General features: G+C 39.4%; 1 protein-coding gene across 5 annotated transcripts in view; it reads right to left on the reverse strand.

Annotated features, from left to right (window-relative positions):
* Nucleotides 1–24,142, reverse strand: part of PCGF5 (polycomb group ring finger 5) — a 114,540-nt gene that overhangs the window by 35,032 nt on the left and 55,366 nt on the right. For 4 of the 5 annotated variants that reach the window (XR_011246754.1, XM_069541530.1, XM_060034493.1 and 1 more), the window contains exons 3-6: nucleotides 10,865–10,961; nucleotides 5,002–5,057; nucleotides 4,829–4,888; nucleotides 2,218–2,366 (exon numbers count right to left, since the gene is read on the reverse strand). Coding sequence is in view for 4 of the 5 variants with exons in the window: in XM_069541530.1 (XP_069397631.1) it covers nucleotides 2,218–2,366; nucleotides 4,829–4,888; nucleotides 5,002–5,057; nucleotides 10,865–10,961 (362 nt within the window). In the remaining variant the exon portion in view is untranslated. The remainder of the gene's footprint in view (nucleotides 1–2,217; nucleotides 2,367–4,828; nucleotides 4,889–5,001; nucleotides 5,058–10,864; nucleotides 10,962–24,142) is intronic. The other variant, XM_069541529.1, reaches the window with a different exon arrangement.

Genomic DNA, 24,142 nt, shown 5'->3' on the forward strand with positions numbered 1-24,142 from the left:
GCAGCTGCATAGCACAGGGAGATCAGCTTGGTGCTTTGTGACCACCTAGAGGGGTGGGGTAGGGAGGGGATATGGGGATATACATATACGCATAGTTGATTCACTCTGTTATACAGCAGAAACTAACACACCATTGTAAAGCAATTATACTCCAAGAAAGGTGTTAAATAAAAACAAATAAATAAAACTTGAAAAAAAAGATGGTAGTGATAACTGAAACAGCATATTTGGAGTAAACTTAGGTGGAAGTACAGTATGACAAATTTGTCTTTAAACGTGTTAAGTTTTATGTATTAGTGAAACTCCCAACTAGGATACTGAAAGTAGTTAGATATAATACTTCCACTTGGGAGAGATGGCAGGTTTGGAAAGGGGGATTTGAAAGTTCTTTGAATAGCTGAAAACACAAAAAATAGAAGTGACCTCCTAGGATGACTGTAGAGAGAGAATAATTGAGTGGAGGACTAGGTATTAGCTATACTCACATATATAAAGCAGAAGACAGGAAGAAGTAGAGTCAGTGGAGACAGTATAGGAGTGGCCAGAGAGAAAAGGTGAGAATTGGGGAGCACAGTATATGTCATGTAGGCTGTAAAAGTGGTTTTAAGAATGAAGGTAGAAGGATGGAGAAAAGTCTATAAAGGAAAGAGTGAAAAGATAAAAAGTCAACTGGAATGGCAAAGCGTCCAAGATGCCAAAAAGAATATCAAGGCAGGGGGTAGTTAATTTTTCAGATGAATTTCTAAAATGCAATGTTTTATAACTTTCATACTAGAAAGCCTGCAGAGAAGTAGACTTCACATTTATTTATGAAGAGATATTCCACCTTTCTATTGACTTAATTTTCACTACAAGATAATAACTCATGTACTAGAGAGCTAAAGAATGATCATAATCTCTATTAAGAAAAACATCCCCAAAAGAGGATTACAGAAATGACTGGGAATAAGAGAGAAATGTAAAGTTATTAAAAATTGATGAAAAGACTGACAAAAAGGAAAGGGTGCTGCACCAGAGCATAAAAGCCAATAGGGAAGCCTGGAAGGATAAATAGGTACAGTGGCCACTTCTCTAAATACTGCTGTACTCTAATACATGCCTTGTCCAACCAACCTCTCTTAACTAAATGAAATACCTTATTGTATTATAACTGTTTGTGTGTATAAGACCCAACCAAAAGTCCCTGAGTGAAAAAACTTATTATTTACATCTTCACTGACTAATATCCACATAGTGGATAAATATTCATTGAATCACTATGCTAATACATATTTCTTTTTGCAAGATGCTGGGAAAACTTAATCAGAGTTGAAAAATTTTGTTTTTAACTTCCTGACAGGAAAATTTCATTAAATGTATTAGTAAAAAATTCATTAAATGAATTTTTTAAATACATTTAAAAAATTAAATGTATTAGTAAAAAAACTTGGGCTTCCCTGGTGGCGCAGTGGTTGAGAGTCCACCTGCTGATGCAGGGGACACGGGTTCGTGCCCCGGTCTGGGAAGATCCCACATGCTGCTGAGTGGCTAGGCCCGTGAGCCACGGCCGCTGAGCCTGCACGTCTGGAGCCTGTGCTCCGCAACGGGAGAGGCCACAACAGTGAGAGGCCCGTGTACCGCAAAAAAAAAAAAAATGCAACTCACTGGCCTACAGATCACACAGAGGAAGTAAAGGAAAAGTTCACGGGTACTTTATGACATCCATCAAAACCAATTATGTTGTTCATAAAATGTATTAGCCATGACATGGATAGCTTTTTTGAATTGCAAATAAAAACAGAGAAACAAAAGAGAAAATCAGAAGAGGATGAATAAAAGGTTGAGGATGTTTCCCAACATGAAACAATCTGAGTCTGAGTTGGTGACTACACTTAAAAAGGGAAAAACAGTGTATATGAACTCCCAACAAAGGTATAAAAGGAGGTTGAAAGAGGAGAAATAGAGGCGTGATTCTCCTCATTGGCCACTAGGTGGTGGCAGTGACCCAGGACGGTTCAGTTGTGAGGTTTAGAAATCAGGAGCCTGAAGTAAGCAACTGCTTGGCTATTTGCAGGTAAGAGACTGTAGGAGAATGACATTCTATTTGTTTAATAAAAAATGTGAAATCATAAAAAATTTGAAAGCAAACATTCTGAAACAGTAGGAAAATTCATCAACACGTTATGAAAGGTTTACTATAAATGATCATGAAAAAAACAATTGTACTTGTCCACTCACCTTTACTACATTGTCCCCTGATTGTCCATTATTTCGTAAACAATCTAGACATATAGCAATTTGTGGGTCACTTCTGTGATAGTCTTTATCATCTTGATTTTCATCACCTTCTTCATCTACTTTAGGTTTGTCAACTTTTGAAGTATCATCTGTATAATTTAAATAAAGCTAAGTTAACTCAGTTTGATTTTATAGTTAAGCAACAATATACTAACCATGAAAACAAACTTTAAAAAACATTTCTTAACAGTTTTTGATGAAGAATATATAACTGAAACTTTTAGTACCTTTAAATGTCCCAACCACTCAACAATGGAAATATTTTTAAAAAACCCATCAGTGACTTATGAACATAGCTTACGACTTCTAGGCTCACTGGGACATCCAAATTAAAGACTCAGGACTAGCTATATTTGGTCACAAAAATGACTGCCATTAGTGATGAGACTGCTTAGAAATTGATAAGATATAAAAATACTTCCAAATTCTATATATATTCAAAACTTAAAACCAAGTACTCTTTTCAAACTAAAATATTCTCTAAGTTCTCAAAATTTCAAATTACTAGATATTCATAAAATTAGCTAGTGAAATAAATAGAATGAATTAGCTTTTTTAACATATATGTAACTATGTAGCATTAAAACACCATCAAAGAAATCTGAGTAGCATACTATAAACAAATGTATTTAACCTATGAAATACCAGAAGGCTACATATAATGCAACTATATTTGTTGATTCATTCATTTACTGAGTGCCTTGAACTCTGTTAAGACTAACTAAGCCTGAGGAAACAATATTGAAACTCTAGTGTTATCATCCTCACCCTCATCGTGTCAGAGTATTTAGGAGGAGGTACAGGCAAGTAAAGAAAACAGACGGAGATGTCGATAAGGACTCTGATATAAGAGGTAAGATAGACCAGGTGGGCACATATAACAGAGTTAATAAACCCAAACTCTGGGGTGAAGCAGAGATTCAGGGGAGATTTCCAGATAAAATGTCTGTAAGCTGAAACTTGAAAGAATTAGTCAGCCAAGCATTACAGTATAGAAAATCCCAGGGAAAAAAAAGACCACTTAGCTCCTCTTTAATGACTGTAGTAAAAGCATTACAGATGTTATCATACAGGGCAGGTGGGCTCTCTCTTCTGCCTTTTTGTATGGAACCCACATAGACAGGAGCTGCCTTCTATGAACCAAGATCCAGCTCCAAGAAAAGGTCCAAATTCTTCACCCAAACTAAAGACCAAATATGATAAAATACTTTAAAAAGGCAGAAATATGGGAAAAGGGAGATAAACGCAAAGTAGGCTACAGTCCTTCGCTAGTCAATCTGTAAGACACACAGTCATGGACTAACCCGACCCTATAGCTTCTGATGACAAGGCCTGGCTCCTGTCCTCTTGAAAAAGCAGGCAAAAACTGGAACATTCAGTCAATTTTACCTATATTTTTAGTATAGCACTACTGTCTAAATTGCAATTTACACTTGGGTAAAACAAGCCTTTAGTTAAGTTGTTTTTTGCCAGGCTTGGCTTCTTTGCCCATTTCAGTGTTTTGATTATAGATTAAAAATAATCACTTGCTACCTTATTCCAATCATTCAAAACTATTCTCAAACCTCCCCTGCTATAGGAAGCCAGCCCTGCACAGTTAAGTTGAACTAAAAAAACTCTGATCCCCATTTTACATATGAAGTGAGAAAGCCATTTTAATGATATGTAATTGACAATCCTGTGAATCGTATAGAAAAACCAGGGATGGAAGACTGAGCTCACAAGTGAGCCTATAAAAACAGACATATATCCTTGAAAGATTTCCATGGTATTTTTAGGCCATCTTGAAACAAACCTCATATTTAACGTCAATAAGAAAGGATACTACTTATAATTTCAGATACGTTGTACTTCTTTTTCTTTTGTGTGAATTATATACATGCTAAAAACATTACTCTGCCCAGTAATGTTTGCCACTTTCCTTAATTATTAAAAATTGCTGATTTCTGAGGCTCCTGGGACCCAAAAGGGAAATTTGGTCACTTAGCATAGGTGATGGGGAAAATTCCCATAAGTGTCTAGAAATATTTTTCAAATTTTAGGATATATAAATTTGTATCATCTGAGCTCTACCTATGAAAAGTTCGTTCCAGATTATCAGAGCATAGCAAGATCCTCTGATCTGGCTCTCAGCCACATCCCAGTTCCCTCTCCTATTAAACACACAAAATAAAATACAACAGCAAACGCCTCACTGTTTAGTTGCAGGCTATGGCTATTTCTGACTTCAGTCTCCTTTAGCTCTCCAGCTAATACTGCTATAATCAACGGTCACTCTTCTGTTTTATCTCCTTTTTCTCTTCCCAATTTCCTCTATTTCCAATTACCTTCAACTGGACTGACTCCAGATTTACATGCATTTATTTAAAATCTCATGATTCTATATAAGAAGTTCATAATCAGAGAAAGGTTCAGAATGTAAAGGGGTACATGAATTGTACCCCTTGTACAGGAGAAACTTGAGCTTGAAGAGACAGATTAGTTCACCACAGCTACAAAAAGCTGACCAATTTGAGAGATTCCATCAGATATAGAAGTAAAAAAAAATCACCTTGTCCATTTTCTTGAGGCTTGTTTTTCTTCCAAAATTCAGACTCACGCTCAAGTTCTTCTAATTTAAAAGAAAAAATTATAAAAGTAATAGAAACACAATCATGAAGTCTTTAACAGAAATGGTGATTTCACAAAACACAAAACTCTGCAAGAACCCAAAGAGCAACTTACGTTCTCGTAGTCCAGGGACCAACTTAAATATAATTTCCTCTAATGTGTTATCCAACCTTCCAAAGAGGAAAAAAGAGAATATACAAACAATGAAGACATCAAAATCCAATAGGTAAACCATTTAAGATCTGCATCTCACATATACTACAAAATATAGAACATACACAGTTTTGGCACAAGTACCACACCCAACTGCTCTGCGAGTGGAGCACATCTATTTCTAGCCTGTCCCAGTGGAACACAGATTACAAAAATGGTCCCGTCCCCAGCTCTCTCTACAATCTTGCCCCTCTGAACAGGACTTTGATAAACGGATGGAGTCTATTTCTCTACTCTGAGAATATGGGCCAGCCCTGAAATGTGCTCGGGCCAAAAGGATGTGGCACAAGTGACACTGCTTAGCTCTGAGCGCAAGCCTTATGAGGCATATCACGTGCTTTGGTGTGCTTTCTTGGAATCGTGCCACCATTAGAACGAGTCTGGAGGACACTATGTCCAAGGAGCCAAGCTGCCCTACTGAGGCCATCTCACACTAGGTCATGGACAGTCCAACCCAACAGGACAGAACCCAGGCCAGGATCGGCAGGGCAGCAACTGACCAGCCTCTGACTGCAGTCACCAGAGCGAGCCCAGCCAAGACCAGCAGACCCACCTGGATCTGTGAGCCACACAGAACTGTTGAGGAATAATAAGTGCTTTTACTGTTGTGTTCAGCATGAAAGTTAGGGGCGGTTTGTTATACAGCAATAGCTGATGCAGCCAGCTATTGCTTTCAAAATCTCTACCACAACTCTGGCTCTTTCCTATGAAAGAAATAATCTCCAGTCTTCTCTTCTGAGAAATTTAGACCATTTTTCCTAGATAAAAAACGTAAGTATTTCCCTTGACATTTTTCTCGTCTCCTTTTCCTGCTGTATCTGAGCACAACTGTTCCTTTCCACGGCTTTCATTTCTTCATCTTGTCCTGCTGCTCCTGAGACACCCTTTCCGCTCATCTCCTTCATTCTGCTCGGCGGCATGACCCTCCTCCAACTGAAAACACGGCTACGCTTCTCACAGCTAAAAAGCCCCCAAACCTTGGCTTAACCTATTGTCTTTTCAAGCTGTTAGCAGATACACAACCTCTTCTTCCAACTGGAAAAACTAAGAAATCACAGTTGACATTACTTCTGTCACATACTTTTGCTTCTTTTACGCGACTGAACTCCTCAAATCATCCGTAACTTCCATAATGAATAGATTTAAAATTTTTGAGAGCTAAAATTTAAAAAATCTTACTTTTACAGTCATTTTTCTCCTCATTGCTCTGCAACAGTTTATCAGTGCTGCCTGACGCTGCCTCCTTGAAAATTTCCTTTCCTGGTTTTTCTTTTTTTCTATCAACTCCCTTTGTCCCCAAGATATTTTCCTTTTTCCAACTACCTCTACATCTGAGTATTCTCCTTTGCTCTGCTCTCTGCACCCTCTGACCTTTTCTACAGGCCGCCTTCCTTGAAGATCTCATCCACTTTTGTGACTTCAAAACTAACATATAGGCAGATAACATATATATACACAAACACACATTGCATCTCTCTGCTGAGCTCAAGTTCCATACTTCCAACAGATGTTGAATATCCCGAGCACCTCCTTTTGTTCATATATGTCAAGACTCTCTTATCTATTCTCCTTCAACAAAATACTGAATACCTGTCTTACTTTTTAAAAATTAAATTTAGAAATGATACCATATCATTCCCAAATAGGCTCAAAATGCAAGCATTATTTTAACCTACCTGTCTCTCCTGCTTCACATATTTACTCACCAAGCCCCAAACAGCTGCTTCTCAATGTTCCTCCCACCCAGTCTTTCCACATTCCCATCCTTCCGTTCCCTCAATTACCACCCTATTTAGAGGACAGCATAGAGATATTTCCCTTTACCTTGACATGCTCATAGTGAATTTTCCTTAAGCACTAATTTGATCATTATTTGCCTGCTCGAGAACTAATTTCTTCCTACCACCTGGCTTCACGTGTTTATATAACTTGAGTTCAACCTGCAAACTGTAACTGGTGCTGCTCTCTTGTTGCTCTTCTCTAGCCAACTGACTTACTCAATTATCCTCAAGAATGCCTCGCCTTTTCCAATCTGTTTTCCTCCCTCATGCTCTTCATCCTGGCTCAAATACTTTTTTCCAGTTCCTACTCTCCAACCAAACCGATGTTACCTGATTCTTCAGGACTTACCTACTAACTCCTTCACAGAGTTTTCCCAGACTATTTAATAGTAGCAGTGTTTAAGAGAAGTATTATTTCTCTTCTTCTTAATATTTGTTTTATCAATGTAATACACATGTATAATTTACAAATCAAACTTCCCTGTAACCTTATATGAAAACACAACATTTTTATGCCCCGCTCTCTCTGTTCCTGATTCCTACAACCCCAGGGGCAACTGCTTTCAAATCCAAGCTGTTTTGTCTAGTATTTACTTTCATATTTCTATATATATGATAGACGGATGATAGATTAAAAAACAAAGCCATTCTTTCTCTGCTGTCTAGGTCTTTCTGACCTCCTTCTGTGGGAGATAAAGGTTTAGCTCTCTGATATCATCCTGCCATGCCCCTTTCCTCCCAACATACGTTTTCCCAACTCTCATCTTCCTAATAGTCTTACTGTCATTTTAAAAATAATGAGTGTTTACATGGTTAGGATTATCTAAATATTCACAGTGTACTCTGATTAAAGATATCCCCTCCTTCAATTTTTTTCTTTCCCTGGCGTTAGTAATTGCTTTCTTTTCTTCATCTGCTACATACCCATTCCGAAATTCTCTGAAAGAATTTTCTTCTTACTATGCACAAACAGTTCAGGAATCAACTAGTTCCATTCCTGTCCCCGCAGGACATCACCCCTCACCAACGTCATGTTCTCGCTGCCCTCGCCGTCCATTCAGGACTACCCCACAGCAGTCATTAGAGCCACAGCTTGCATGCACTTTGGACTCCCTTGTCCCTCCCTCACTTGCTCAGAATCATGTGGTGTAACCACACCACCAGTCCAATCCAGCTCTCCATCACCTTCTACCCATGGGCTGGAAAGCCCAACCACACCCCTTCAAATTCGTAACTACAACCCAGGTGCGCCTTTCAGGTTGCCAGGACTCACACTACACTTCCCAGTCCATTTATTCTCTTACTTTCCTGGACAACACACTTTCTTCTCTTGCCAACCCCTACACCCGCCTTTTCCCCCCTTACTCTTGGCTGATAAACATCTTCTCCTCAGTGAGACACAAACTTGCAGACTCTGACCACCACATCTACCTATGGCATCTGCACCCATGTCTACTCTGCCCTCCTACCTGCTGCTATACATGACCTGTAGGAAGCCAGTCTCTTCTATTAGATTTCACTCCCTCTCAACCACCCAAGAACACTGCTTCAGCAATGCCCTCTCTCCCCAACTCTATTATTACCTTTTTGCTCTTTCTTGGATTAGTCCCTTCACACATGCCATTATTCCTCCCATATCACAACAAAACAGAAAACCTTCTTGACTGTACTTCTCTGAACGGCTACCACCCCATTTCTTTGCTCCCACTCCCATTTGTGGCAAAACTTGAGAAAGTTGTCTATACTCGCTGTTTTTAATTCTTCTTCCTCCCTTTCTCTCCTGTAACAATCCAGTTAGGTTTTTGCCTCACAGCTCTACTGAAAGTGCTCTTGTCAAGGCTGATGACCTCCAAGTTGCCAAATCCAACCGTCAACTCTGTCTTCACCTTACAACATCAGACACAGTCCATCACTCCCTCTTCTTTGCTTGGCTTCCAAGCCACACACTTGGATCCTCCCTCTCCTGTACTGACTGTGCCTTTTCAGTTTCCTTTGCTGGTTCTTCCTCCTCTCCCTGACCTCTCAATGTTGGAATGCTCCAGGGATCAATCCTTGGTCCTCTACTCTTCTCTCTGCACTCACACCCGTGCATGATCTCATCCAGTCCCACAGTTTTAAATACTGTCTACATGCTGAAGACTGCCAGATATTTAACCCCAGCCAGACCTCTCCCCTTGAATCACAGACCTGCCAACTTCTCTCTTCTCTGAAATGATTAACAGACTTAACAGACTCAACTTGTCCAAATCCAAACTCCCCATCTACCTGTCCCCCAAACCTGCTCTATCCTTAGTCTTCCTTATCTCCGTTAATGACAAGCCCATTCTCTAATTGCTCAGGTCAGAGGTCAGGTCCACAATCTCTGAGCTCCTGGCCCACTACCCAGGCTCCCACGCTGCTCCTCAGACAAGTTGCAGGTGCCCTCCTAACTCATGACTCAGGCCGTGTGCACTGGCTGCTGCCCTGACCTGGAGCAGGCACGCTTTCCTCAGATTTATGCATGGCTAATTCCCTCAGAGACAGCAATTCCGTGCTCAGATCTCACCTTCTCAATGAGGCCTATCCTTACCGTTTTATTTAAAGCTGGCATCTGTCCGTCCCTTCATACCTCTGACGCCCCTCACTTACAGCACCTTCTCAGAGTTGCTGATTCAGAGGGTCTGAGGCGGGGCCCGAGAACTGCCGTTTCTAATAAGATACTAATGGTTTGGGGACCACACTTTGAAAACCAATGGGCCAGACGTTTACTTATAGACAAATTATTCCAACTATAGGTACTAACATAGAAAAGAAGTCTAAAATGTAAGACTTACAAATCCAGACTTATAGAATGATGGCAAACATCACATAGAGATGAAGTTAGTAAGGGCTCTCTAGAGAATATCTAATTCTGTTTTTCAACAGGGTACTTTCCTGAGATTGCACAGTTGATCTATGGTACAGCTATGGTAGGAACAGTGGGAAGAAAATGGGCTTAGTGGTGAGGACACCTGGTTTGTAGCTGGGAAGTAACATCTGAGTTTGCTAGGACCTTAGGCAATGTTGTGTCACTTCTATAAATTTCAATTTCTAATCCTGAAAAAGGGTTTGGATTAAGATCTTATGTAGCACTTCTACCTTTAAAAATATATGATTATACTTCTTTATATTATTATTATTATTTGGTATAATGATTATACCAGTAAGTAAATGGTAAAAAGGTAGTCATTTTAAAAATTCTTTTAAGTTTTACATAAATGTTTGTACACTCTTTTTGAATATATGATACAGTTTTAAAAATTAATAGTATCAAGATTAGTATCCCTGACCATCAGGTCTGCCCTCTTTCCACTACCGTGTAGCTCAGCAAATATAGAGTATTTTGTAGAATATTAAAATACTGAAAATAGGGGACTTCCTTGGTGGCGCAGTGGTTAAGAATCCTCCTGCCAATGCAGGGGACACAGGTTCGAACCCTGGTCCGGGAAGATCCCACATGCCATGGAGCAACTAAGCCCATGTGCCACAACTACCAAGCCTGCGCTCTAGAGCTGTGAGCCACAACTGCTGAAGCCCATGTGCCTAGAGCCTGTGCTCCACAACAAGAGAAGCCACCGCAATGAGAAGCCCGCACACCACAAGGAAGAGTGGCCCCCGCTCACTGCAACCAGAGAAAGCCTGCGTGAAGCAACGAAGACCCAACACAGAGAAAATAAATAAATAAATCTAAAATACTGAAAATAACTACAACTAAAGTAACTCAGAGCCTGAGATAAAGTTATAATTTTTAACTTGGAAATGTGTTTCTTAAATATTTAATATGCACAGCCTTGTTTTTCATGTCCTCTTAATAAAATACTTTAAATTGAAATAAAATGCTTTAAAATGAAAATCATAAAACCTACATTAACTGAGTCAAAGCGCTAACAAATATGATGCATAATAAAAATTAAGAGTTTATGTAATTTATTTAAGTTAGTTGAACTAAAACTACATTTACGTACCTCAACATTTCTAACGGGTTTGTCTCATGAACCTGGTTGCCACACCTTGGACAATCATTGCTGTCTTCAAAGTGCTGGACAATACAAGTCTTACAGACTGAGAAGAAAAAAGATGTTAGGTTAAAATGCATCATTTGAACTTAATGTAATTAGAAATAGTCCTTAAAAATTATCTACTACATGTAAAATACCATTCTTTAATCAATAAAACCTTAAAATTATAACACTATAGAAAAGAACCAACTGAAATAAAGCCTACTGCCACAATATAAAAAGTATAGACTATTTTGCTTATTGTTTTTTAAATATATTCACAAACCAAACAATTTATTCATAGCACTATAAAAAAAGCTGATGCGTTTACATAAAATGATAAGGTTTTCATTTAAAGTAGAACAAGGAAAGGTAGAAGCTGGTAAGTCAGGCCCATCCTTTCTTCTCCAAATAAAAATCAAATCTGAAGCACAAAATCTGTGTAAATTAAAGATTCACTTTCCATGCAATGTTGAAAAAACCTGAAAATCTAGTATGTTATCTTTAGAGATTTTAGAAATTTACCCCCAAACTGGAAATATGAAAAAAATATTCTGTTAAAATTATCTCAAAATTAACAGGGCTAGAAAGTACTCATAAATGTAAGCTTTGAACATACAGAATCTCAAATTCAAATATTTATGTGTGTGAAATTATTAATTACGAAACCATGGATTTTCTATGTAGCTCTATTTAGAAGACCGATGGTATCTGCAGATGTGGAACTCGCGGATATGGAGGGCCGACTGTAAGGGACTTGAGCCTCAGAAGATTTTGGTATCCATGGGGATCTTGGATAAATTAGCAAAATTGATGGATGGCAAAATAAAAATATACATATTATTAAAAAAAAGCTAGTAAGTCTGCATTTATTTCTTTTACTAAAAGTTTATTTGAATGCAACATAAATAGTTCTTAATAATACTTGAGAGTTTTCAGTATGTCTGGATTACTTTTTACTGGCAGGGTGCTCCTGGGACTAGCCAAGAGTTACAACGGAACTTCTGGCCCGTGCAGAGTATGATGAGTTTGTGCTCACAGATACCATAACTCCAAGGGGCACGAAGTATGGGTAGTGACATCAAGCTGGTACAAAAGCACAAGAGGTAAACCGAAAGAATGACTGAGAAACTGAAAGGGATAATTAAGATTTCAAATAAAGATTATAAACAAAGACAACAAAAATATGATTTGTGGCTTTTTGGCCACAAGCCTACACAGCCTGCCACTCCTCCAAATAATACTCCAAATAATACTAATCTTTCTGGTTATGAATCTCTCCCACCTTTTCCCTAAGCTTCTTACCTATCAATTGTCTTGCTCAAAAACCTTTGACATATTTACAGCATCTGAACTATAAGAATTTTTCAGTCCAATTCCCTATTCCAATACCCCCTCCTCCATTTTATTACCCTGTGTAATCTTAAATTTTCACCTGGTACTGATCAGCTCCCCCTTTTACAACTCCATTACAAACTACTTTCCCCCCTCCTTAAGCCCCACACTATCTAAAACAAGTAAAAGTTTATGTAAACAATTGATCAAGAGTACACACTAGGATTCCTACCACTGAGATTAGGTCTGAAAGTTCAAACACATCACACATACTGGTCAGAGCAACAATGGTCGGGGAAGAATTCTCCTCAGTAAATAATTTTAAAATTATCAGTACATCCAGAGAATAGTATCTTGGTATTTCCTTTCACTTATTTATTCATCGATTCAATAGTCAAGCACTGTACTAGAAGTTGGGGGTGCAGGGGTAAACAAAACAAAGTCCATACCCTTATGGAGCTTATATTCTATTTGGGAAGTGAAAGAATTTTAGTTAGTAATAAGTGATATTTACAAAACAAACACAAAAATGATAGAGTGGGTGCGTGTGTGCGTGCCAGAGAGACAGAGAGAGAGAGAGAGAGAGACAGAGAGAGAGGGAGAGGGAGAGGGAGAGGGAGAGGGAGAGGGAGGGAGGAGAGGGAGGGGGGAGAGAGAGAAGGGGGGAGAGAGAGAAGGGGGGAGAGAGAGAAGGGGGGAGAGAGAGAAGGGGGAGAGAGAGAAGGGGGGAGAGAGAGAAGGGGGGAGAGAGAGAAGGGGGGAGAGAGAGAAGGGGGGAGAGAGAGAAGGGGGGAGAGAGGGAGAGAGGGAGGGAGGGGGAGGGAGAGAGAGGGAGGGAGGGAAGGAGAGGGAGGGAGGGGGAGAGAGGGGGGAGGGAGGGGGAGAGAGGGGGGAGGGAGGGGGAGAGAGGGGGGAGGGAGAGAGCACGAGAACGCACACGTGCGTGCTGGGGGCTCGTAGCTATGTTAGGTACGAGTGATCAGGGTAGGACTTCCTAAGAAGGTAACATCTGAGCAGATTCTTTTGTTGTAAGAGTACACCCGAGTCCCCTATTCTCTACCTCTTTTTACCATGACATACAGCTATTAGGGTAACAACCCTTTACTATAATTCTCACAAAATTTGGATGAAGACAGTATTAGAAAACCTTAAAAAAGAAGAAGCTTAGATATGAATATATCTGTCCTCCAAATTTCTTGGCCTCCAAAACATTCTAAATGTCTTTTAAAAAGTTAATGTTTGGGAGGGACGGCTGCCTTGCTAAGCCACACTGAGGTAGAAGGAAAAAAAGCTGAATTCTTTTGCAGATTGCTGGTATTTGCTCTTTTCCCAGGGACACTAGATACATCTCTGAAATTTGGGAAAGAAGGCAAATAGTACAGATAAGAGGCAAGAATGAAGGGGTATTATAAAGCCTGATCTTGTCCTGAATCTCTGATCCTGCCCTGGGGCCCTGTCGTTCAAAAGGTTTATCATGCTCAAGGTATTCAGGAATTCCTGGTTGTCTACCGGCCTTGGCCAAACAGAGAGGCACATGACATGCCCAGAGCAAGTCTTCATCTAGGTCAGCCAAAAGGCTAAGGGCAGGAGCCTATCCTCCCAGGGGCAAAGATACTAATCTAGGTTGTTCAAGAAAGAAATGTGAGGCTCATTTGTCCAGAGGTGCACACAGTTTCAAGAATAAGGCTGCTTAAGGCCAAGGCAGCCCCAGTGCTCAAGGATGCTGATGGGGAATATTAATCTATATTCTAGATCTGGACTGTCCAACACGATAGCCACTAGCGGCACGTGGCTCCCAAGCACTTGAAATGTTGCTACTTCAAGTTGAGATGTGCTGTAAGTGTAAAACACATGCCAGATTTTTAGAATGAAAAAAATCTCATTAATGTTATATTAATTACATGTGGAACTGATAATATTTTAGACATTGGATTAAATAAAATATATTAAAACTATTTCATTTGTTTTTTTTTTTAAGTGGCTTCTAGAAAATTTAAAATTACACAGGTGGCTCACATTTTATTTCTACTGAATAGTGCTCAACAGAGGGAGATAGAAAGCCCTATCAGGAGGTGAATTTATTTTTCACATCAACATTTGAGATACAGTATCTTATTCTACTTTTGCAGATGAAGGAGAAGAGGTTTTTACAAGCTAGGTAACCTGCCTTCCCTGATGAACGGCAGCACAGAGACTTGAATCCAGGATTTCTGATATGAAATCAAATTTTGCAGATTAAAAAAATGTTTTTAACTTTACAAAGGAAAAGAATGTAATGTAGAAATACCATCCCCCCAAAACATCTTTAGCATCTCTGCTAAATCTGACCACCAAGTAAACATGACAGATAAGCCATCCCATAGGGCATAGGAATTAACCTTACTACATAAAATATTACATTAAAAGAATTAAAAAAATTTTTTTACAGAGGCTAAGGCACGTAATTGTCTTTAATTAAATTTTTTTCAAATAGTTTAAGAGAAAAATTTAAGATGTTGAAATATAATATTTACTCTAGTTTTCTTTTTTGTTCAGATGATTTGGTGGTGGATGTCATCATTTTCATCATAATCACTAACAATTAAAAGGTTTATGTAACAGGTACCACCCAAACACTTCAAAATATATTTAATTCGACACAATTTCATAATTTAATATTCATTAAAACCCCATTAATTAGGTAATATTATTAGGCCTCTTACAGATGAAGAAACGGAATAGAGAACTTCAGCAGTTTGCCCAAAATCATGGAGCCAGTAAGTGGCGAAAGCCAGGATTTGAATCAAGAGCCCACTGCCTTATCCAGTGCATACCTATATGCTACACTGTCTTCTAATTTTATATCTATACATCTAAGGCATACAGAAAAAGAATGCCTTATCCCTTAATTTGGGAGCCTTAGATATGTCCACTTGTAGAATTAGAACTCCTTTTAAACTGAATATTTTGCACAAAATAGCCCTTTCAGGTAGCTTATATAGTCCTTAAATTAAAAAATTCTAGAAAATACATCTCTCACATGCTTTTAAAAGCTGTTAAATAAAGCACAAACTTATATAAATTAGAACCTGAGGAAATACAGGCCAGAACTTCACTGAAACTGGAAAAAAAAAAAAGTAAAATGAGAATTTGCTTTCCCTTAGACGCTTAAAAAAAACTCATCACTACAAAACTGACCTTTGATTCTTAGTTTATAATTTGGTTTTTATATGAGCTGAAAAACACATTTTAAAAGTCTCTTAAAGATTTAACACTAAGCTGTCTAACTGCTCAACTGCTGTACTGGTTAACTCAACTGGTCCAAGAATGATGTTTAAAAAGGTCCCAGTCTGCGGTTAAGACTGTGTGTGAAGACCAAGGAGAGACTTCATCCTCACCAGCCACTCTACAGAGAGATGCTGGAGCCAGCAGAAACACCTGGTCAGAAAGGGAGTTAGGCTCACCAAAGATATCCCCAGTTGCAAAAACACTTAAATGGTAACAAGTGCCAACATTTATTGAGCATTAACCAAACATCAGGCTCAGGGCTTTGTACGGCTTACTGTATGGACTGCTATCATCCTCCTCTGGCAAAGGAGGAATGCGATACCGGAGAGCCTGAGCAGGCTGCCCACATCTGCCCAGCTGTGTAGCCGACATGGCACCCAACCCCAGGCTGGATGTGCAGCTCAAGGCCTAAAATCCAAACCACTACGCAACACATCTTAAAATCAATACCATTTGGTCCCGAGCACCAGGATTTCATATTTTTAACTGATCTTTATATTTAGCTCATCACAACCATCATTAAACTTCTGCCCAAGGCTTACTAAGTGAAATTGTTCCTTTTACCATGTCTTAGATTTGAACTAGGTTGTTATACAGATTAGCAGGGAAAGAGTCATTGTGTCATCTAAAGCAGTGGTTTTCGAATTTAGATGGGCACCACAATCAACAATGAGACTTTCTAAAAGAACGGATTCATGGTCCCCATCCCAGACCAATTAAATCAATCTCTCTGGGAGATTAGCACCAGGACTCTCACTGTGCAAAGCTCTCACTGAAGCAGCCAGAAGACAACTGGGAAAACCCAGCCACAAAATCCTTACTGGCTAGTGCCTCAGTGAGGCTGCCCCGTTCCAGGATTTGGCCCTCTGCCAAATCCTAACCAGAAGCCACTTTCTCATTCACCATTAGGGAATCACTGACACAGGACAAAACATAATCAAAAGAATATGCGATGAATGTGTTCTCTCTCTATAATGCAGACTTACATGAGAAGCCCAGGCAGTATGGCACAGTTGTTCTAGATGAAAGATAATCTTGAGGCAGAGAGCTGGATCTGAATCCCAGGTTCTGCCATTAGGCAAATTACTTTGTGCTTCTCTGTACAGGGAGATAACAAGGGTATCTACCTCACAGGGTTCTTAGGAAGATTAAATGAGATAATATATGTAAAATGTGTAAACGAGTGGTAACTTATATTTAATAAATATGAGCTATCACTGTAAGTTAGATTGCTAGATGAGCATAAAATCATATGCATCAAAATCAGTAACCAAATATTGAGTGGCATCAGACCATGATTAGTTTGACGCATCTGTCTTAAATAACAGATGACCTTGCTAATGGAACTTGAAGTATCTATCATGTACTGGTATTAACCCTCTGCAGCCATGTTCACCCTAGAGATAGTCTTGCAACTCAAGTATGATATTTATGGCACACTGCTTCAGCTGAATGGGAACTGCCTATCTTTGCATGTATGATACTTCTTTTTCTGGGGTTGAGGGTCCAAGATTGACCAACACTTTCACATTATATGCTCCTTCCTTAACTTTACATGTTTAATACAATTCTAGCACAGTCCCACTGGTCTAGGAGAAACCTTGTTGTGTCTCTTCCGGATCACTTTGCATATACCTGCTCTGAAGCACCATTTTATATTGATTCCACAGTTTAACTATTAAAAGGCTATCCTATTTTTTTATTTTCAAGTTCTTGAGGGGAGCGGGTTCTTCACAACAGGTACAAAGCCCATCTGTTGTTGCTATCTTGGATGTACGGTCCGCCCACATCTCTCATAGAAAGCTAACTTCCCAGCTTTTAATGACACAGGGATCTACGGAAATTTCTCTTCTTGAGCACCAATTCTGCTATCACTGATAATAAAACAATAACAGTCTTTTCTCTCATGTCCTTGGTCATGTCATTCATTAGTAATGCCCTGTTTATTAAAAGTGATCAAAGGCTGACTTCGTTAAAATCACCTGAGTGTGTTGGTTTTATCTGTCAACATAGAAGCATATTTTTTCCTCCTTCCTTAAGCACATCACTATCTTTATGTGCCCTTCTTAATAACACTCATTTGATACAGTTCACCTTTGAAAAATTTGCCTGTTATCTACTAACAATTTATAAGTAAACTGTGGTCATCTGCAAAGAGAAGAGGCATCAGTTTGTTGCTTTTGATACATATTTACATGTGAAACTGACATTATTTCTAAATTTTTCCAGAATAGCTGTAATTTGCTTCCATGAGACAGTATCTCCTGGTTTTACTCACATAAGGAACTAATGAACATCTTACGTTACACGTGGCACAGTTCTTTCAAAGGCCTACATGAGTTGCAATTTCATGGAGAACACTAAGGATAGCATTACTTTCTACTGAGGAGAATGCTTTATTCTTGTTTTTGCCAGGACAGAGGGACAGGCAGCAAGGCAGAGCTTGCTGGACAGGGTCAGGACACAGTCTTGGGGCTTCAGCACACTAGGGAAACCTGAGACCAAGCAGGTCAGGAGACCACGAAGTCCAGGAGGGCCTTCCAGAGACAGGCTTATGGAGTCAAGTGGGACTCCAGGGTGAGGGCAGACTCTAGTAGGTCAGTGAGTGCAATAATGATCTCATTCCCCTCCTTATCAACATAAATTCCATGACCAATCAGAATAATCACTTCCTCACACAGACTCTAAATAGCTTTGCTCTACTTCAACTCGTCTTCCCTTCTCTTCTTTTGTCATACTTGCTCAGTTAAACGATTAACCCTGGCTAAATCCAACTCTGCTTACTCTGCTCTGCAAGATTACAGCTGAACATTGTGGGAGAAAAACATGCATCATGCTGATTGGTCTCTCACCTTAAATTCATGACCATGACCCTCAAAAATGGGTCGTCCTTCATCTGCCAGGCAGTCACCCTCAATGCCCTAATTCCATATGCTCTTCACCAATACTTCATACCTTTTCTCCTCTCTCCTCAAGCCCTCACTTATCCTCCCCCATCTTCACTCTCCACTGATGACCTCACTTCCTGTTCTACTGAAAACAAAAGGAAAGAAGAAAAAAAAAGGCAACAGAATTTATATCACCATACCTACTCACTCACTAACATCTAAACTTTGTGGTCTTGCCTGTTTCTAGAACTTTCACGTGTCAATCTCTGCTCTGTTCACTAGACCCTCTTCCAACGACCCGAGAACATTGCTCCATTGCTTCTCTCTCTCGCCTGTGTCAGTCTTCTGCTATCTGCTGAAGATTCCCATCAACATTCAAACATATTATTTCCCCATCTTTAAAAAAAAGAATCAAACTTCTGTTGACCCTACTTCCCTTGTCAGCTATCACTCCATTTCAGAGCTACCTATACTCTCTCTCTAATACCTCTCTTCCCATTCTTTTTTCACCCCTTCTTTACCTTCATTAAGGTGAAAGACTTACATAATCATTGTACAATTATCAAAACAATGAAATTAAAACATTTCCATCCTCTCACACCCACCCAGACTTCCACTCCTTACCACTCCACTGAAAGTGCTCAGCGAGATTATCCATGGTGCCTGCGCTGCTCAGCCTGGGCCTTTCAGTCCCATCTTATCAACACAACTGACTCTGGCCAGTCCCTCCTCCTAGACACTATGTGTTTGCTTTGCCTCCCAGGACCTACTCTGTTTCCTCCTACCTCACTGCCTCCTCCCCCTCAGCGCCCAGGGCTCAGCCTTGGCCATCACCCCTTCTCCATCTATGCTCACTCCCTTGGCGCTCTCACTGATTAAATATGATCTAAATGCTGATCATCTCCAGACTCCTATGTCCAACTCCTAACTGGTTGGGATCAGGTATCTGATCAGCCAACTCCCTTTACCTTCTTAAATCTGTTCAACTGCCACCTTCCTGATGATGCCTACCCTGAGCACAGGCTTACTTTAAGTGGTCATACCCTCTCACTGATTGCCCAATTCCCTGTACCCAGCCTGACCTTCCCTTTTTCTGTAGCATTTACCACCAGAGCGTACCGTCATTTATACACTCTGACTTACCGCCTACTATGTTGCCTGATGTGTCCCAGGTGCCCAGAATAGCACCTGGAGGAGGAGGTGCTCAGTAAATATTTGTGGAATAAATGAGGACACAAGGGTTAGGAATAGAAGAGGGAGCCACGATTTTAGGACTTACAGGTGAACTACTGTAGTCAAGTCAGAAATCAGCCTAGATTTTCAACTAAGGCAAGGGAAGAGATTCTGAATTCACTAGTAATTTTCTTGACAATTAAAATGAGTTAATTCAATATAAGCTACATAATTTTCTAAAATAAAATGATCATTTTCTGTTAACCGAGTAATGTCAGCAGTTGAGCATTCTGAGAGAATATAGCTTTGTTCACTGGTTTCTGAATTTCTGATATATATATACACACAAGTCTGGCAAAACCCAGTATGTTATACAACACCAGGGGATATGATAGATCGTCAAAGTACCCAAACAGAAATTATCTTCTGCCTCCTCTACACTGGCTGGACTCTACTTGTTCATAATGTTTACACTCAACCTTTGTGCTAGACTCTTAAACATGCCTGTACACCGACCACGATTTCTAACTCTGAATACATTTGGTTTTTAGGTTACATATTTTTCTCTCAATCCATCACTGGTATTAGTTCCAACTCATCCTGACCTAGATATAATTTATTCACAGAAACCAATACAGAAGACAACTTATTTGTTATCCCCTAGTTTTGTCTTTCAGTGTCCACTATGAATCTTTGCTCAACTTTTCAAACATTCTTTACTACCTAATGCATAGTTTCAAAAGCTAAAAGAACCATATATCTGATATAATTCTTCTTAACATTATTACCAATAATAGATGACACCAAGATTGTTTAAGGCCTATAATTATTCTTTCCTATTTAAAAAGAATCATCAAAATGAACACTATAATCATTTTCATGAATGACTAGTTTCTGCCAAAATATTGTTTGAAATATGTAACATCAGTTATACCAGTGACCTCATTTCTACCACAACCCTAGAACATTATATTTGCACCTACTGAAAGTACGGTTTCCAGTACGGTTTCTATTTAGGTTTAAGTACAGTTCCTATCTAGGCCTTTGATTATTACTCTAAAAACAAGTAAGTCTTGACTCTAAAAATCAAATTTTATAAAGAATACATTCTTGGAAAGTTCAATTTATATCTCTTCTTCATTATAATGGCTATCACTCAGAATTATTAATAAATTCAGATCCTGATTGGTACATAATGACAGGTATACAGTCATGAAAACATAGAAGAGGCTTACTATATATATTTTGAAAATTCACATGCTGCTTAAAGAAATTTTAGAAAATGTAGACTAGCAGAAAGAAGAAAAAATAAAATTAGCAAATATCCCAATTTATTATGAAGAGGTACCTGAGTCAGACCGGAATAGGAACCTAGCTCTAGCACTTATTAGCTGTGTTACTTAACCTTTCTGAGTTTTGTCTCTGTGAAAAACACTAGCATGCCAATCTGAAATACTCTTCCCTCGAACTTTTCATAGCTTGCTCCTTCCTATTACTTACGCTCTCTGCTCAGATGGTAACTTCCAAGCAAGACCTTATTCTGTCTTATTTTTCTTCATAGCATGTGTTATACATAGAATCTAAAATTACATCATTCACTTGCTTTTTGTCTGTCTGTTCTATTGAAACATAAATTTAGGAGGACAGACTATATCTGTATTGTTTATTGCTGTCTTCCCACTGCCTAGAGTAATGACTGGCACAAGGTAGGTGCTAATAAACATTTGCTGACTGACTTAACTAGAAGGGTTCTTGGGAAGATTAAATAAGGCAATGCATGTATAAAGCCCATGACCCCCAATATAACATTCAATAAATAACAGCCATTATCTTAATTTTATTAGCATTTACTTCAATTACTGTATGATTAAAAGTACAAACTGCCTACTTCTAGAGGTGCTGGTTATTATTAATGTCTGGTCCAGAGCGTGCTTCTCAGACTTTAGTGAATCACAAAATCACCTGAAGGGCTTGCTATTACACAAATTTCCGGCCCTCTCCCCAGATATCCGGATTCAGTAGGTCTGTGGTAAGGCCTGAGAATGTGTATTCTAACAAGCTCCCAGGTGATGATGCTGCTGGTGTGGAGACTGCACTTTGAACAGCAAGTATATGTGGCATAAGATTTTTAAACACTGAGTATCAACATATCAAGAGTTCTCTGTACCTTAATTAAATACTTGTGTATTTATGATACTTGTTCAAAAAACAATAAATGATGGTAGAACTTAAATTTTACCATCTTATGATTAAATTATTCCTTCATTCTTACACAGTGCTACATAAAATTACCAAGTCCCTTAACTGTCACATCAATTCTATTTAATTATCAATTAACCCTTCTTCTTTACATAAATTGAAAACTAAATACAACAATGTTTTTCCAAAGAATTCATCTTAGTTAAGGGACTACCACCATAATTTCTGAAAAGGCAGAAAGAAGAAAGCTTTCTTTTCCTGTGCCACAGAATTCCATGTCTATAAACTTCCCTTTTTTCTGAGGAAAGAATCATCAGATTCTTAAAGAGGCCTCCAGCCACAAAAGAGTCAAGAACCAATGCACTGTGTTCTGCACATTTTAGCTGCTGGAACAAAGCTCCTTTGTTCTTAGTTTAAGTGAAAAGTCTTTCATTTTAAGTCAACAACCTATACAACCACCAGCAAACACACTCTAAGCAACCTCAAAAATTTCTCAGGACCCTGGTGCAAGAGATAGAGCATCCCTTAATTTAGAACCACCGATCTCTACTCCCCAATCCTGCGTCTCTCCCTCTCCCTACCCATGACCCACAAAGCTCCCACCTATATTTCAGAAGACAGTTTTTCAAAATCCGTAGTTCCTAACCCACACTATCTACATGCCTTTCAAGGTACCTTTCACTGCATTTGAATCTTGGAAAGGAAAAACACACAAACTAATCAACTGATTGACCATTTATTTATTCATTTCAGCTTTTACTGAACACTCAAGTACCAGGTACTAAGGATACACTTAAGCTAAATCGGCCTATGGGAGTAGACAGGTGGCATATGTTGGAGTAGATGAGCTTTAAAGGATGGGCGGCTGCTAGCCAGGCATACAGGAGACGTTCCAAGCAGAGCAAGCAGCTGAACCATGTGTGTGCAGTGTGTGTCAGGTGGTGGGGGGAGGGAGAGGGCAGAAATCAGTCACAGCCGCGTAGCTTTAATTTATCCTGAGGGCAGTAGAGTACCTTTAGGAAATTTTGGGTTGGCTGAAGCTTGAGCGATGAAGACAGTAAGCCCTTGTAAATGATCACCACTGACACAGCTTAGAAGTGGGCTGCAGGGACTTTGGTGAGAAGGAATGAGGACCTGAGTGAGAAAGGTCACAGAGGATGAGAGTGAAGGGACAGATTCAAGAGAGATTACAGAGAGAGACCAGACAGAACTTTGCCCCTGTTTTGTTAGTGAGGGTAAAGAGAGTCAAGCATGGAGAATATTTCTTGCTTGGACAAGTGAATGTTGGCATCCCAGTCATTCACTTTTAGGTAATGTTAAGTTCCAGGAGGCTTCAGGACATCTAAGTGGACATCCAGTGGGATTCTGATGCTTAGAATAAAGATTTGGGAGACATCAGCATAGGCAGTTGAAGTCTCAGAGGAAGTGAGTTCATATAGAATAGAAAAAAATAGATCCAAATACACCTGTAGAAATTTCTTCTTGGCTTATGAGTTTTGCAGCAGAGTTTAAGTTCCAAATTTATCTTATTTACCACGCTACTCCACGGGCTAGCAAAGTGCCTGACATCTAATTCTTTATTTTAGAGAATTCAATAATTATTTGTGTGAACAAATTTATTTCCTTAGGTTTGTTAGGTTGTAAAAATTACCTCATAGACATGTAACCACATGTAACTTAACAAACCACACGTTTGTTAGGTTGTTAAAATTACCTCATAGACATGTGGATTTAGTTCATCTAGCATTAAGGGATCATTTAAAGGGAAAACTCATCTGTATTTTAAAATTTTACCTCATTTTAAAGTTTTATTATCCTTTTATCAAATGTCCTTGGTCTGCTGAAGGGAGCTGGTATTAGTAGTTGAGGTATGAGCCTACTTAAAGATGGGGCTTTTATAAGCCCCCTTTTTTTTTTTTTTTTTTTGGCGACTCCTTGTCAGAAGTGTGGGACATTCCGCGCTGCCATCTCTGCCTCCCCCTTCCTTCTGACTGCCTTGCCCCTTTCTCTGTCTTCCACAGAGCTGAGTGCTAAGAACACCAAGGGCTGCTGCAGTCAGACAGTCTGCTGTCATTTTGGCCCTTGTTTCTACATCCACAGGGAAGCCAGGCAGTGTTAGCTCCCGAATTTCTTAATGGGAGAACAGGGATCAACAAACTGATTCGAGGAGAGAGAAAGAGTCGAGATGCATGTGCAGAGTAATCTGAAAGAGTAAAGGAACTCCGTTTCTCCATATCAAAGCAGGGAGAGCCACTCATGATCCCTACACCTCCCACCCCAAAGCACCTCCACTGCAGCCAGGCCCAAGCGCGTATGTCCCCGCCTGAGAAGGCCTTGGGCCCATGGCTTCAGGAATTGCAGAAAACACTCTTTTTGGTTCCTT

This window comes from Delphinus delphis, chromosome 16, assembly GCF_949987515.2.
Source record: "Delphinus delphis chromosome 16, mDelDel1.2, whole genome shotgun sequence".
In the NCBI taxonomy this organism is placed as follows: Eukaryota; Metazoa; Chordata; class Mammalia; order Artiodactyla; family Delphinidae; genus Delphinus; species Delphinus delphis.